General features: G+C 40.3%; 1 protein-coding gene across 1 annotated transcript in view; it reads left to right on the top strand.

Moving 5' to 3' along the window:
- The window catches only part of LOC126094508 (myosin-I heavy chain), a 238,625-nt gene that overhangs the window by 170,360 nt on the left and 51,408 nt on the right, over positions 1–16,857 (top strand). The window contains exons 26-27 of the mRNA XM_049908960.1: positions 8,066–8,202; positions 13,557–13,765. Of these exons, the coding sequence (XP_049764917.1) occupies positions 8,066–8,202; positions 13,557–13,765 (346 nt within the window). The remainder of the gene's footprint in view (positions 1–8,065; positions 8,203–13,556; positions 13,766–16,857) is intronic.

The raw sequence follows: 16,857 nt of genomic DNA, 5'->3' as shown, positions 1-16,857 counted from the left end.
GTATGCACACAGTAATAACATGATAACTGAATGCAAGCATAGTGCAGCAGGGTTTAAATAGGCAGCTTCCCAAGGCAGGCTCTATCAGAAGTTGACAGTATTGCTCTTTCGAGGCACAATTTCGTGGATGAAAAGACACTGCTAATGCATGCAGCTTTCAAGTCTGTGCCCATTACTTCAGAGTACTGTGTTAGATATGCTGTCTAAAAGTGCCTCCTGGACTGATGCAAAGTGCAGAATAAATCATCTCAGTAAAATGCAAGTGGTTGTGATTCAATCAACTCTCTGCTATATCAATAATTAACACTTAAAGTGCTGAACTTGTAGGTACCTTCCATTTCCTGTGGACTGGCTGAAATTTATTTATTTATTTATTTATTTATTTATTTTTTAAAGTTACAGCTCATGTGTTCAAATATGTAGCTGTAATTTCAAAACTTTTTACATTTATTGGACTTCCTTCATTAAATACACATGTTTTGATATTGCTAGAGTTAAATCTGAACATACAGATGAAACTTCAATTTAATAGTATTTATTGCAGAAAAAATTGAAAATGAAGTCTGTTATGCAAACAAATGCATGATCTCCATGTTTAGGTATCTTTTACATTTTGTTTACATCACAGAGAAACACACAAAACACAGGATCAAAGCAAAATTTAACATTCGTAGTTGAGTACGCAACCCCCCCCAAGAACCATGGACCTTGCCGTTGGTGGGGAGGCCTGCGTGCCTCAGCGATACAGATAGCCGTACCGTAGGTGCAACCACAACAGAGGGGTATCTGTTGAGAGGCCAGACAAATGTGTGGTTCCTGAAGAGGGGCAGCAGCCTTTTCAGTAGTTGCAGGGGCAACAGTCTGGATGATTGACTGATCTGGCCTTGTAACACTAACCAAAACAGCCTTGCTGTGCTGGTACTGCGAATGGCTGAAAGCAAGGGGAAACTATGGCCGTAATTTTTCCCGAGGGCATGCAGCTTTACTGTATGATTAAATGATGATGGTGCCCTCTTGGGTAAAATATTCCGGATGTAAAATAGTCCCCCATTCGGATCTCCGGGGGGGGCTACTCAGGAGGATATCGTTATCAGGAGAAAGAAAACTGGCGTTCTACGGATCGGAGCGTGGAATGTCAGATCTCTTAATTGGGCAGGTAGGTTAGAAAATTTAAAAAGGGAAATGGATAGGTTGAAGTTAGATATAGTGGGAATTAGTGAAGTTCGGTGGCAGGAGGAACAAGACTTTTGGTCAGGTGAATACAGGGTTGTAAATACAAAATCAAATAGGGGTAATGCAGGAGTAGGTTTAATAATGAATTAAAAAAAATAGGAGTACGGGTAAGCTACTACAAACAGCATAGTGAACGCATTATTGTGGCCAAGATAGACACGAAGCCCACGCCTACTACAGTAGTACAAGTTTATATGCTAACTAGCTCTGCAGAAGACGAAGAAATTGATGAAATATATGATGAAATAAAAGAAATTATTCAGATAGTGAAGGGAGATGGAAATTTAATAGTCATGGGTGACTGGAATTCAAGAGTAGGAAAAAGGAGAAGGAAACATAGTAGATGAATATGGATTGGGGCTAAGAAATGAAAGAGGAAGCCGCCTGGTGGAATTTTGTGCAGAGCATAACATAATCATAGCTAACACTTGGTTTAAGAATCATGAAAGAAGGTTGTGTACATGGAAGAACCCTGGAGATACTAAAAGGTATCAGATAGATTATATAATGGTAAGATAGAGATTTAGGAACCAGGTTTTAAATTGTAAGACATTTCCAGGGGCAGATGTGGACTCTGACTACAATCTATTGGTTATGAACTGTAGATTAAAACTTAAGAAATTGCAAAAAGGTGGAAATTCAAGGAGATGGGACCTGGATAAACTGAAAGAACCAGAGGTTGTAGAGCGTTTCAGGGAGAGCATGAGGGAACAATTGACAGGAATGGGGGAAAGAAATACAGTAGAAGAAGAATGGGTAGCTTTGAGGGATGAAATAGTGAAGGCAGCAGAGGATCAAATAGGTAAAAAGACGAGGGCTAGTAGAAACCCTTGGGTAACAGAAGAAATATTGAATTTAATTGATCAAAGGAGAAAATATAAAAATGCAGTAAATGAAGCAGGCAAAAAGGAATACAAACATCTCAAAAATGAGATCAACAGGAAGTGCGAAATGGCTAAGCAGGGATGGCTAGAAGACAAATGTAAGGATGTAGAGGCTTATCTCACTAGGGGTAAGATAGATACTGCCTACAGGAAAATTAAAGAGACCTTTGGAGATAAGAGAACCATTTGTATGAATATCAAGAGCTCAGATGGAAACCCAGTTCTAAGCAAAGAAGGGAAAGCAGAAAGGTGGAAGGAGTATATAGAGGGTCTATACAAGGGCGATGTACTTGAGGACAATATTATGGAAAAGGAAGAGGATGTAGATGAAGATGAAATGGGAGATATGATACTGTGTGAAGAGTTTGACAGAGCACTTAAAGACCTGAATCGAAACAAGGCTCCGGGAGTAGATAACATTCCATTAGAACTACTGACAGTCTTGGAAGAGCCAGTCCTGACAAAACTCTACCATCTGGTGAGCAAGATGTATGAGACAGGCGAAATACCCTCAGACTTCAAGAAGAATATAATAATTCCAATCCCAAAAAAAGCAGGTGCTGACAGATGTGAAAATTACTGGACAATCAGTTTAATAAGTCACGGATGCAAAATACTAATGCGTATTCTCTACAGACGAATGGAAAAATTGGTAGAAGCTGACCTCGGGAAAGATCAGTTTGGATTCCGTAGAAATATTGGAACACGTGAGGCAATACTGACACTACGACATATCTTAGAAGCAAGGTTAAGGATAGGCAAACCTATGTTTCTAGCATTTTTAGACTTAGAGAAAGCTTTTGACAATGTTGATTGGAATACTCTCTTTCAAATTCTGAAGGTGGCAGGGGTAAAATACAGGGAGCAAAAGGCTATTTACAATTTGTAGAGAAACCAGATGGCAGTTATAAGAGTTGAGGGACACGAAAGGGAATCAGTGGTTGGGAAGGGAGTGAGACATGGTTGTAGCCTCTCCCCGATGTTATTCAATTTGTATATTGAGCAAGCAGTGAAGGAAACAAAAGAAAAATTTGGAGTAGGTATTAAAATCCATGGAGAAGAACTTTGAGGTTCGCCGATGACATTGTAATTCTGTCAGAGACAGCAAAGGACTTGGAAGAGCAGTTGAACGGAATGGACAGTGTCATGAAAGGAGGGTATAAGATGAACATCAACAAAAGCAAAACGAGGATGATGGAATGTAGTCGAATTAAGTCGGGTGATGCTGAGGGAATTAGATTAGGAAATGAGACACTTAAAGTAGTAAAGGAGTTTTGCTATTTGGGGAGCAAAATAACTGATGATGGTCGAAGTAGAGAGGATATAAAATGTAGACTGGCAATGGCAAGGAAAGCGTTTCTGAAGAAGAGAAATTTGTTAACATCGAGTATTGATTTAAGTGTCAGGAAGTCGTTTGTGAAAGTATTTGTATGGAGCGTAGCCATGTATGGAAGTGAAACATGGACGATAACTAGTTTAGACAAGAAGAGAATAGAAGCTTTCGAAATGTGGTGTTACAGAAGAATGCTGAAGATTAGATGGGTAGATCATATAACTAATGAGGAGGTATTGAATAGGATTGGGGAGAAGAGAAGTTTGTGGCACAACTTAACTAGAAGAAGGGATCGGTTGGTAGGACATGTTCTGAGGCATCAAGGAATCACCAATTTAGTATTGGAGGGCAGTGTGGAGGGTAGAAATCGTAGAGGGGGACCAAGAGATGAATACACTAAACAGATTCAGAAGGATGTAGGTCGCAGTAGGTACTGGGAGATGAAGAAGCTTGCACAGGATAGAGTAGCATGGAGAGCTGCATCAAACCAGTCTCAGGACTGAAGACCACAACAACAACAACAGTTGAGTACAGTGCAGTACACCTTGAAATACAGAATCCAACATTACATTTGCTGCAATTATGTGCTCGGATTTATTTTTTTATGTACGTACAGGAGAATCGTGCATACCAACACAATCTGCAAGAAAATAAGATGAACATATGCAGCAACCCAACTTCAAGAAAATCTAGAAGTTGTACTATTTTCAGATGACATGTAATCTGAACTGTCATCAGATACTTTATTTTCTTCATCTGTAGATTTGTCAAGGATTTTGTGAATCATTTGCCCCAACTATGTCTCCTCTTCACTGAATATTTTTCACTGCATATTTTGAATGCAAAAACTCACAGAATGCATGAAACAGAGAGAACTCAGATGTCTGCTAATGCCTATGAAGCAAAAGGCAGTATTAAAGTTTACAAAAATGGCAAGTTTTTACATTGTTGCAGTCACAGTGCAAACTGTGAAGTCTGCAGACCTCTCAGACATTTTCAGGAGTCATAAATATATATTTGACACCAGAAAATCATTGTAACTGGCAATTTCTGCAGTTATCGCTGAGGCATTGAGTGATCAATTGGCATGTGACAAAGACCAAAAACATTGCTAACCTTTCATATGATCTCCTTCAGAGTTACCTAGTGATAAATTCGTAAAACCACACACACACACACACACACACACACACACACACACACACACACACAAAAACTACACACACTAGCATGGCTACATAGTTCTAGCCTTCTACAGTATACGGACACTGCAGCTTGTGGGAGTGCGAGTTTGTGTTGGTTGAAGGGAGCAAGGGGAGAAAGTAGTAGAGGAAGGAAGGAAGGTTTGGAGGGGAGGATTGTGAGAGGGAAAGGTGGTAGGATTGTTGTTTACCAATGAGCTTGCCCTGGCACATGCATCAGGAGTTGCATATAGCACAATGACTTGGAGGAGTTGAATAGGAGGAGGAGATAGGACAGAGTACAGAGGAAGAAGGGAGACAACAGGGGGGAAGGCACGAATGCAAAATAAATGAAGTGATTGGTTTGGGAATAGGAGTAAAGGTGGATGTGGAACAGGGGTTAGTGCAGCCTGAGGCTTGGAGGATTGTGGAACCTAAGGATGCATTGTAAGAAAAATTCCCATTTATCAAACAATGGAAAATCCAGTATGGAATCTAACAATATTATGAGAAGGAAAGTTGCCACTCACCATATAGCAGAGATGCTGAGTCACAGATAGGCACAACAATAAGATTTTCACACTTAAAGCTTTCGGCCGATGGCATTTGTCAACGATAGACACACACATGCACACACACACTCACGCAAGTGGAACTCACACACACGACTGCAGTCTCAAGCACCTGCAACCACACTGCAAGCAGCAGCACCAGTGCATGATGGGAGTGGTGACTGGATGGGGGAAAGGAGGCTGGGGCAAGGAGGGGGATGGACAGTGAAGTGCTCCAGGTTGGGCGGTGGGCAGGGGAGAGATGGGGAGAGGGAGAAGTAGCGGAAAAGGAGAGAAATAAAGAGAAATAAATAAAAACGAGAATAACTTTTATTTATTAAACAGTATTGAGACAATTTAGAGAACAATATTTGAAGCTGACTGCTGAGGCAGTCTATTGCTGGCAGCACAAGTTTTGTGTAATTTAGAGAACCAGCTTTTGAAGTTGATGGCTGAACTATTCTACTGCCTGAAGCATACATTTTGTGTAAGGACCATGAGGATAAGATAAGAGAAATTAAGGATCATATGAAGGAACTGAGAAGACGATAACTAGTAGTGGTACAAGGTACCCACATGCATCATATGGTGGCCTGCTGAGTATGTACGTAGAAGTAGATTGGGGGAAGAGCTCTTGGGATATATTCTCCTCATGAGAGAATATCTGTGGAGCTTGTAAGATATGGAGGGAAAGTAGTGAAATGTCGAAGCTGCAAGGGATATTCAGATACTGCACTTAGCAGCTTACAGCCTGTGAAAACTGGAACACAAGTTTGATTCATGCTATGGTACATAGTTTTAACTTGTCACAAAATATTTGTTTCTCTTATATTTTTCAGTCTTTCTTTTTCCTATTCTTTTTTTCTCACTACTGATCTAACCATTGCCACCTCAAACAGTCCCTTACTTGTTTTGAAATTCCATTCGTGAATTGTTAGAATGTAACTGCCCGATTAGTTATTGGCATCTTTTTCCTCATAGAGAATTGAAATCACTTATATATATTTAATTAATGAGAGGCCAATCCAGTTGTTGATAGATACTTCAGTTAAGCCCATGGCCAGCTTTGGCCTTCACATCTGGGCCAAATCCAAGTGAATCTGAAAACTGTGCCATTCTAGGGCAATGTCAAATGATCATTTGATTATCTGATGTTGCATCATAACAGCACAGTTTTCAGATTCACTTAATAATGCCCTAGATGTGAAGGTCAAAACTGGTCTTGAACATGAATAAAGTATCTATCAGCAAATGGAGTGGCCTTGCATTAGTTGAATATACAATTGCAGAACAACAGTAGTCTTTGAACGTGGAGAACCTAATACATGCATGTTTACTCATAAGCACTTGTTACTCTTATAACATGCTTTAATAATAAAATAAAAATATTATATACCAAATGCAATTCATCACAAATAAATGTCATTACTTATGCTTAAATTAAATGAAAAAAGAAACCTTATTCTTCTTTCACAAACACTTCTTCTTCTTCTTCTTCTTCTTCTTCCATGTCTGGATGCACCAATTATATCTTCCCTTCCCAGTAGTTAGCAACGTAGATTGCTTTGTCATTGACTTTCAAAATATCATCTTTAGTGCATGTTATAGACATATCTGGACAGATCAGTAGGTGGTCCAAGTCCTGTATTGCTCCGCATTCACACCTATCGCTATCACTGTAACCCCATTTAAATAGGTTCGATTTGCACCCAGTTACTCCAGTGCGCAGCCGGTTTAATGACCTCCAAGTTGTAAAAGGTAGTTGAAATCCTGCAGATCCCTCCTCAAGTAGTTCCATTGTGGAGTGTGGCACCATTTCTTCCCAAAGAGATAGCTGCCTTGTGACGGGCTTGGTGGCGAGCTCTTCAGTAGTTTCAATGAAACTCCTGCGGGATTTCAGCCGGACACGTTGTTTTCGGTGCATATGCATTGGGTGTCGAGGATCATTCTTTTGTTTTGATCTTTCGATCTCGGTGGCTACTTGTCTGCGGATGCTATGGGTGCTATGGGTGGGTGGTGCTATGCCTATGATGGGGTAAATGATGTCTGTGGGAGTTGGTTTGCGGCATCCTGTGGCAATACGTACAGTTTCGTTTACGGCGGCGTCAACTTGCTTAGTGTGAGCAGAGTTCCTCCAAACTGGCGCCGCATATTCCGCTGCTGAGATACTCAGCACCAGACCCGTGGTGCGCAAAACATGTGATTGAGCTCCCCACGATGAACCTGTTAGCTTCCGCAGTATGTTGTTCCTGGCACAGACCTTTTTTTTAGTGTTGTGACAGTGCTGCTTAAAAGTAAGTGCTCTGTCCAATGTTACTACCAGGTAACACTGCTTTCACTGTACTGTAGATCTAAAAAAGGTAACTACAAAATCAAAGTATAGTGTACATGTAGAGATTTCAGGTAGCTATGAGATCAGTATGTGTGTGTGTGTGTGTGTGTGTGTGTGTGTGTGTGTGTGTGTGTGTGTGTGTGCCGTTGCCTCCTGTAAACTATTGTTATGTTTGTGCTGTGTTCCCCCTTATTCCTTGTCTTTGTGACCTCTTGAAGCTAGAACTTTCACTTTCTTTAGCTCAGAATACTGATCTGACCAATTATATTTATCATTATTTTGAAATCCTTTGCATTTATTATACTTGAAATTTTCTACACCTTTAAAATAGGAATTGAGAGTGCCGCATGATAAAAGTTTAACCATTAAATTTAAAAGCTCATTATGTGTAAACTGTTTTTAAAATTAAATGTAATTTTTTTTTATTTCAGAATTTTATCTTAATTATAAAACAATCCGATGTGTATCTTCATTGTTGTATTTGGTACTGTTAATTTTTAATTAATATTACATTATAGTACAGCAAAATATCGATAATCTTTGTATTGCAGGTGAAACCAATAACTAATGAAGATCGTATTAGACTCTATCAGAATTTAGTCAACTGCCGGCGAAACCTCATAGACAGTGAAATATTAAGGAAGCCCCAAGATACTGGAGGTAGTTTCCTTAGGAACACACTTAGAAGGTTTGTTTGTATGCATTTTCCAATGAAAAATTTCTCTTTTTCAGGGTTCTGAAAGATGTTTCACTCTATTGTTGGGCTCTCAAAATGCTTTATCCTGTTAGTCAAAAATTATTCTCCATTACTCTCAATTAATGCGTAGATCTGCGAAATATTATTTACACTGTGAAATAATTCTATCATCTAAAATATCTCTCATTTATTCTTCAGTCTGAGTTGGACATTTTTAATTACATGACATGTTTTCATCTCCCTGGATCACCTTCAGATCTGAAACAAAGTAAAACTAAATATGTACCATTTAATATTTTACAAGAAGTAGAAAAAAATTGCACATGACTGTAGAATTTACCTATTGTGTCAGCAGTTTGTCTTGTCTGTGTAAAAACCTCATATCAAGGGACTGTTTTTTGCAATTTCAATCAGTGTTTTAAATTTTTATCTAGTGGAGGAAGGGTAGAGGGGAAGGGGAATGGGGATGGGGAACATGGAGGGACAGTGAGTAGAAGAGGCAAAGGAAGCAGGGAGTGGGAGTGGTGGGGATGTCTTGAATTTAACAAAAGAAGGTCTTATGCTAAAATTATAAAAAAATACAATAATGTAGAAATTGCCATTCAGATATTAATAGTGTAGAACAGTAGTTGTGTAAACTGTAAACAGCACAAACTAGTAACATTATAGAATTGACTGAAGGGGACTGAGAACACAAGACACACTATCCTCATTCCTTCACAACTTCAACACCTTCTCTCCCATCCACTTCAGCTGGTCCTTCTCAACCCAGTGTGCCATCTTTCTGGACGTTGACCACTTTCTCTTTGAGAATCCCATCCACACCTCTGTGCACATTAAACTCACCAACCACCAGTAGTGCATCCATTTTGACAGCTGCCATCCCTTCCCCACCAAAACAACCTTCCCATATAGCGTGACCACACAGGGACAGCATATCTGCAGTGACAAGAATTTCCTTGCCCAGTATGCTGACAGTCTAACACAAAGGCCTTCACAGGCAGGCACTATCCCCAAGATCTAGTCCACAAACAGATTTTCCATGCCATATAACCACACACTGCCAGTCCTCCCACCACCCCCAACAACCAGCTAAGAAGGAGCACCCCCTTTGTCACCCAATACTACTGTGGCTGGAACAACTGAACCACATTCTTTGTCATGGCTTTGATTGTCTATCATCATGTCCTGGAATGAGGGACATCCTACCCAAGATCCTTCCCAATGCTCCTAAAGTGGTGTTCTGTTGCCCACCTGACCTCCACTACATCCTAGTCCATCCTTATGCCACTTCTGATCTCAACCCCTTCCCACAGGGATCATATCCCTGTGGAAGACCAAGGTGTGAGATCTGCCCAATCCACCCACTCAGCACTTCCTATTCCAGTCCTGTCACAGGCTTGTCCTACTCCATCAGAGGCAAGGCCACCTGTGAAAGCAGCCATGTCATATACCAGGCTCTGCTGCAATCATAGCACAACTTTTATGTTGGCATGACTACTAACCAGCTTAGACCAGGCTGAGCAAACATCACCAGAGTGCAGCCAAGAGTATTGTAGACCTCCCTTGGCACAACATGCAGCTGACCATAACATTAATTGCTGCTTCACAACCTGGACCATCTGGATCTTCCCCTCCACCAGCAGCTTTTCTGAACTGTGCAGATGGAAGTTGTTCTTACAATACTTTGTCCGCACCCAAAATTACCTTGACCTCAGACTGTAATAGCCTACTATTCCCACATCCTCCATCCAACAGTTTCTGCCTCTTCTGTCATATCACCTCCTACTAATTCCTGTCCCCTCACCCTCATTGTGCACTTCTCTCTGCCAACACACCCACCAGTCCTTTTTCCCATTCTATGGTGTAGCTTCTCTCCTTTCCACTCGATCCCCCCCCCCCCCCCCCCCCTGCCTCTGCCCCTCAGTCTCCCACAGCCTTCTGACACTGTACCTGGCAACATTCTAGTCCCTGCACACTCCACTAGACAGCACTCTTCTTTTCCCCCACCCATACCCTGCTATCCTTCTCCCTTCCCTGTCCCACTCCAGATTGCTGTTTTCGTTCAACATGACATTTGTGTTCCGGCCATAGCGAGCAGAGCTAGTGGTCATGTGTGCTTGAGATGTGCTTGCTTGTGTGAATGTGTGTGTGTTATTTTCTGAAAAAGGATTTGTCTGAAATCTAAATGTGAAAGTCTTTTTGTTATGCCTGTCTGCAACTCAATTCACCAACTCTATGGTGTAGCAATTTATCCTTTTCATAATATTGTTTGTACACATTTTGCTTTTTATCTAGGAATAAATACTTTTGACAAAATTATTTAATTGGATAGATTAAAAATCTACTCGCCAAGCGAATCAGTCTTTTCTTCTCATCCCGTGCGGTAAGTCTCCCCTGACCCATGGTTCTAGGTGACTTTCCCGAAATCTACCCCTTTTCCTAGACCTCTTCAGTTCTTTTCCTTCACCATTCTTCGTTCCCCTTCAACCATTCTGCCTGAAGAAGGAGCCACTAGCTCTCAAAGCCTGCTAATCACAACAGTCTTTTATGTTGTGTTCATCCACCCCTTGGTGAGTAGATTTTTTATCCATCCAATTAAGTAATACATACTTTTGGGATGAGTTGCACCTATCACTGCTGTTTTTGGGTATAGGAATGCAAAAGTGGTGAAATATAAGCATCTGAAACACAAGGAGTGATTTCAATGACATGTGGTGCTTATGTTTGGTATATGGAATATGAAAAATATACTTACAGGGTAAAGCCTGCCTGGTGAGCTTAGAGGTACAGTGAAGGTGTGACAAGTAAACAATACCAAAAGCAAGTTATATGATTGTCAGATTCCTAGTTTGTGGTTGCTAGGCTGTTTGGTGACTGCTCTAGTGACATTTAACCTCCTAGAATTGATAGTGGTGATACTAAGGCATGACATATAAAGCATAACTGTAAATAGTTGGAGCAATTTTAGCCAAAGATTATTTTACTCAGTGTTAAATCCTGAGCTTTCTGGGGTTGTGGCTCATGGCATGATGCCACAGGTACACGTAGTGCTGCCACTAGGTGTCATATTAAGTGAGTCGTCTTTAGAGAGGTAGTGGCCAACACCCCTACTGTATGGCAGCCATGTTTCTGCTTAACTGCAGTGGCACATACAAATGAACACTAGCTGATAACAAACTTCACTGTTACACCTCTGACACTGAGGCAAAAACATGAGGGAATTGTGGAAAATACATTAGTAAACATGTTTTGAATTGTATGCATACTGGACCAATTATACGCGTGTGTAATACTGTTTAGTCTAAAAGTATATGGAGATCAATACAGTGAATGTAAAATATATTTATGCAGCTACATATTTCTGCTTTGAAGCATGTTCAGGTGTCAAATCACTGAACTAACAAGAACATAGACTACAAATTTAGGTGCTTTAAGATTTGTTTTCTATGTCAAGTGCAAGAAGTTTAACATGGAACACACATTATGCCAGATAAGATAAAATCCCACAATAAATATTAAACCTGCATGTGTGCTATGTCATGAGACTACAAACTTGGTAGTTAAAGTATTATCAATCTGATTTATTCAGCAAAATATCTTCAAATGGATGCTTATTTACAGTAAACTGTGCTACAGCAACTATCTCAACTTCACAACTTTAGTCATCTAGTGAACTGTAGCACACAAAAATTCTTAAGGCAGGACTGAATCTATAGGAAGATTAGCTGGTCAACTGCAAATGCATTTTTTTCCTGGATATTCAGTATCTCATCTATTTACTGCTAATGACACTAATTTGTTCTTTCTCAATTCAGCAGTTGAACGAGCTTACAATATGAACCAGTATTATTGATGAAACTTCCTTGCAGATTAATTTGCAAGGAAATTTCATTTCAGTGCTTACTCCACTGCTGAGTGAAAATTTATTCTGGATTATTTTTGATATACATAAGTCATTTCACATGTCTCTCTCAAATTTTAATTTGTTTCATCTAACCTGTAATTGAAAATAATATGATATTTTCAATAGAAAATTATCGTTCAATATTTGTTTATTATAATTTCTACTTGAGAGAAAATATTGAGTTTTTCAATAAAAGTTAAAAAAAAGAAAAGATATTTTCCATGTAGGAGATCTGAACGTGAGACTCTTTGATTACCAGATTGCAGTGCTGCTCGTTCAGCTACAAGCATGAGTTTGACTTGAGTGAACTGTTTTGTACTTAACAGAGCTAGAAATCATCTCCTTTTTAGAGGTAACTTTTTCAAGTTTTTCTTCTTTGAAATGGTGTGGCACTGCTTTAGGAAACTGATTACCAATAAATATACATAAAGAAAATTGCTTATGGTCAATCCATAAGGTTCCTTTGTCAGGTAAAAGCTCATTACATGCTCATAAGCATAAAATCTATACAGGCTGCTGTCTGACTGGAGTGCAAACACATACAGCCTTACGGATCTGTCGGTAACTAGAATACTTTGCAGTCATTTTCAAAAGTCTGGAAAAGAATGACTCACCTGACATATACTGGCAGATGTAGGTACTGGTTGGTGTGATGGCACATACCTCAACACCAGAAAGCTCATAATTTAATGTCAAGTGTATTTTTCTTTGGGGGAAGGGGGGGGGCGGGGAGGGGGAGATACAGTGGGACTAGGATGCCCTGGCAGTTCTAGGGATACAGTAATAATTGGAGGGTAGGGTAGGGGGATGACAGAAGGTGAGAAGGGAAGGGAGCAACGTGGAAGCATAACTCTGGATTCATGAAGGAATTTCAATCAAACATAGAACACAAATGGCTTATTATCTAGAAATAAAACTGTGGGGGCTGAGGGGTTAAGACACACCTATTTGCGGGAATGGTTGTGAGAAAGCGGTAATATGTAAACAGCTTCTGGAAACACATTTGAGGAGAGGATGGGGTAGGGAGGGGGTTATTAGCCTTTTAGCCATCAATATATTCTTGTGAAGTGATGTTAAAAAAGTAAATAAATAGAATATGACAAACACCAAGATGTGTTGGAACATTTCTTTTATAAACCATGATTTTAAATTTACACAGAACAGTGCACTTATGGCGAAGGAAAACTATGGGTGTAATACAAATACCAGTGAAACAGATAGCTGGTGTAATTATGGTATTGTCTATATTTAATGTCAAGCCATATGTGTATATAATATTTCACACAAATATTTTACCTTTACTTGAGTTCCCGGTTGATTAGTGCAGCTAAGTAATGAGTGTTAATTTGTTATTATGAAAACATTTCCCATTGTGGCATATGTTGAGTAATTGATTTTAGCTTGATTTTGTTAATTTGAATTCCATTTGTGTCAACAGGTTAAGTAAACATCGTCTTGAAAAATTACGACAGGAACATGGTTCAACTGCAGAACATGGAGAAACCTACAAAGGTTTTCCTTATGCGTATTGGGCATTTAGTCGTCAGCCCATACCTCAGAGCCTGAGCAAGATGCCTGAATCTGAAGAGACAGTAGCAATCCAGATATTTAATCTTATATTAGCCTATGCAGGGCTAAGTCAGAATGGTAAAGATAGTTTTCATACATGTATTAATAAATACAACTGTAAAATGTATGAAACCACACATTTTATTTTTAACGCACATATTACATAGTGAGCACCATATAAAGATAAATGAAACATATTATTGAACATTTTGCTTGGTTATAAACTATGATGAAATAATGGAAATTCCTGGAGGGAACAATATGTAAAATAAGGGGAAGGCAATCAGTCACCAATATCAGACTTTTGTGCGTTGTGTAGACATTCATAACAGAAAACTATGTTCCGAACTGTGGCCCTTTTTTAAGTAGGAAGTACACACATTTACACACTAAACCACACTGACCCCCAAATGCACACTATCGTGGCCATAGTGACACTGATTTTCGATTATCAATTATTAAGAGCAGTTGCTAGGGTTGATGGATGTGGGGATGAGGTAGGGAAGGACACACAAGGCAAGAAGGAGGTAATGGAGTAGTGTGAGACAGGAGGAGGAAAAACAGATAACTAAGCTGCTGCACAACAAAACGAAAGGAATGCTGTGGGGATAGAACATATAAGAGATATAGAAAGAGGGGGGAGGGGCAAAAGAGAGGAAGGTGTAGATGGAGAGGGAGAAGGGGAGGGGGAGACGTGGAAAGGGGGAAAGGGAGAAGAGAGACATGATATGATTGATTGATTTTTTTATTAGTCCATTTTATCATGCATCATAAATTGTACAATGGATGGGGAAAGAATAGCACAGACAATGACAGAAGAGATAAGAAAAAAGGTAAAGTGAGATCAGTGGGTAACAGATTAGTGGAAGCTTAGCCCAGGGGGATTGTGAGAATCCAGAATATGGAGCGAGAATCCCCATCTGTGTAGTTCAGAGAAACTTGTGCTGGAAGAGAGTACCCAAATTTCACATGCAGCTCTTAAAGTCATTTGTGTTATGATGTGCAGTATGTTCGGCCACTGGATGGTCAAGTTTGTGACTGATCATAGTTTTGTAGTGGCCGTTCATACTACTGGACAGTTGGTTACCTGTCACACCCTCATAGAATGCTACACAGTAATTGCAGCATAGCTGGTGTATAACATGGCTTCTTTCACACCTGACTTACCTTGTATAGGGTAGGACTAACTTGTGACTGGACTGCAGTCCATGATATGGCACATCTCTTGCACCTGGGTTGTCTACAAGGGAATAACCCGTAATGTGCTGGTTTGGGTGCAGGATAGAAAAGGGATGATCAAGGTTGGTCTGTAGGATGGATGGGCAGTGGAACTCTACTTTGGGTGATGTGAGTGGGATTTTGGGTAGGATATCCCTCATCTCAGGGCACACCGAGAGTTAGACGAAGCTCAGGTGAAGAATGTGTGACATTTGCAAGGCCAGTGTGATACTGGGTGATTAGAAGAGTGCTGTTTGGTGGTTGATTAGCAGGTTTACTAGTCTCAGAGAAGGAGACGATACGGGGTATTTGTTTATGGGTGAGCAGGATGGGTTATTGCCTGTCATGGTTATTGTTATATTTCGACAATTCCTGCTTTCGACTACAGATGCGGCATCTGTGCTTGGTGAAGCTGAAAGGCAGGGGCGGGCAGGAATCCTGCACGTGTGCGGTGCACTTGCACGCGTGCAGTTAACAGGTGTTCCGTGTGTACGCAGGGGCAAGCTAGCCACCCGCTTCTCTCCCCTCCCCACCATACCGTCTCTCCACTCCTTCCTCTGTAATGCGGTTTGTTTCCTAGCTTGCTTTACTGAATGAAGGAATAAGGTTAGTAGGAGTGCTTGAAAGAAATCATGGTTTGAAAGAGTGCCTTTTACCTACGATATGCTTTATTTAATTATCACAGGTGGAGTTTTCAATACGTTTAATGTCCGGAACAAAATTTCTACATGCAGACAAACGCAAACAGTTACGTAAATTTGCATCACTGATGTTTGCTCTTAACCGAGACTTATTAATTTTCATAATAGAAAAAAATCTCTGACAAACATATGTCGAGCCAAACACTGACATTATCTTCGCGGATTCACGATGGAGACAAGGAAACTCTTGCTGTGGAAAGTCCTGATAAAAGTCTATTACACGTCTTGCCAAAAGGAACTTGTCTCTCAGATGTGAATCCAAATCACTTGAGAAATTCCTCTTTTATTACACTAAGTACGGAAACATATTCTTTGCAATTCTGTTCTCGCACAGCAGACAGAGTAGGGAAATGGACTGTGTTCCCTGACGAGAGCTGTCTTTCCCACAGATCAAGCTTGCTAGTGAAAGCTTGCACCTTTTCAGCCATTTCACAAATTAGCTGATTTTCTCCTTGTAAACTTGTGTTCAGTGCATTCATGTGTCCAGTAATGTCCAGTAAAAATGCAAGGGCGGAAACCCACTCTGGATCTTCTAACTTGGGGTCGTACCTTCCTTTGTCCTTTAAGAACTGATTTATTGGTATTCTCAGCTCAAAAAAACTTTTGAGTACATTACCGCGGCTAAGCCAGTGGACTTCACTGTGGTAAGGTATGTCACCGTATTCTTCCCCAATTTCAGCTAAGTATGTGTGAAACTGTCTATGTGTAAGCCCGTGGCATCTCAAATAATTAACTGCCCGAATAACCACTTGCGTGACGTCCCCCAGTTTTGCTGCTTTTGCACAGAGTACTTCTTGGTGCAAAATACAGTGGATGCTGTACAATGATTCTTCTGTACGCTGTAGCTTTTTTCTGAGTAATCCAACAAATCCCATTTGTTCCCCTTTTCATTGCAGGTGCTCCGTCTGTTGTCACTGACACCAAACGTTCCCAGTTTAAGCCAGCTGAATCGGCAGCTTCTTCAACGGCTTTTAGGATGTCCGTGCCAGTGGTCGTGCTTCTTAAAGATATCATATCTAAAAAATCCTCTGTTATGTACAGAGCAGTGTCCACGCCGCGGACATAAATCACTAATTGTGCGGTGTCTGAAATATCTGTGGATTCATCAAGTGCGATAGAAAATGCAATAAACTCGTGCACTGCACTCCTTAATTGATGGTAAACGTCACCTGCCATGGCACTTATACGACGACTTACATTCCGCTGAGAAAGAGTGATAGCTCGAAACTGATTTGCATTCAGTGGGCAAAG

This window comes from Schistocerca cancellata, chromosome 1, assembly GCF_023864275.1.
Source record: "Schistocerca cancellata isolate TAMUIC-IGC-003103 chromosome 1, iqSchCanc2.1, whole genome shotgun sequence".
Taxonomy (NCBI): Eukaryota; Metazoa; Arthropoda; class Insecta; order Orthoptera; family Acrididae; genus Schistocerca; species Schistocerca cancellata.
Note: the sequence above shows the minus strand (reverse complement) of the source record. Positions and strands in the feature narration are given on the sequence as shown.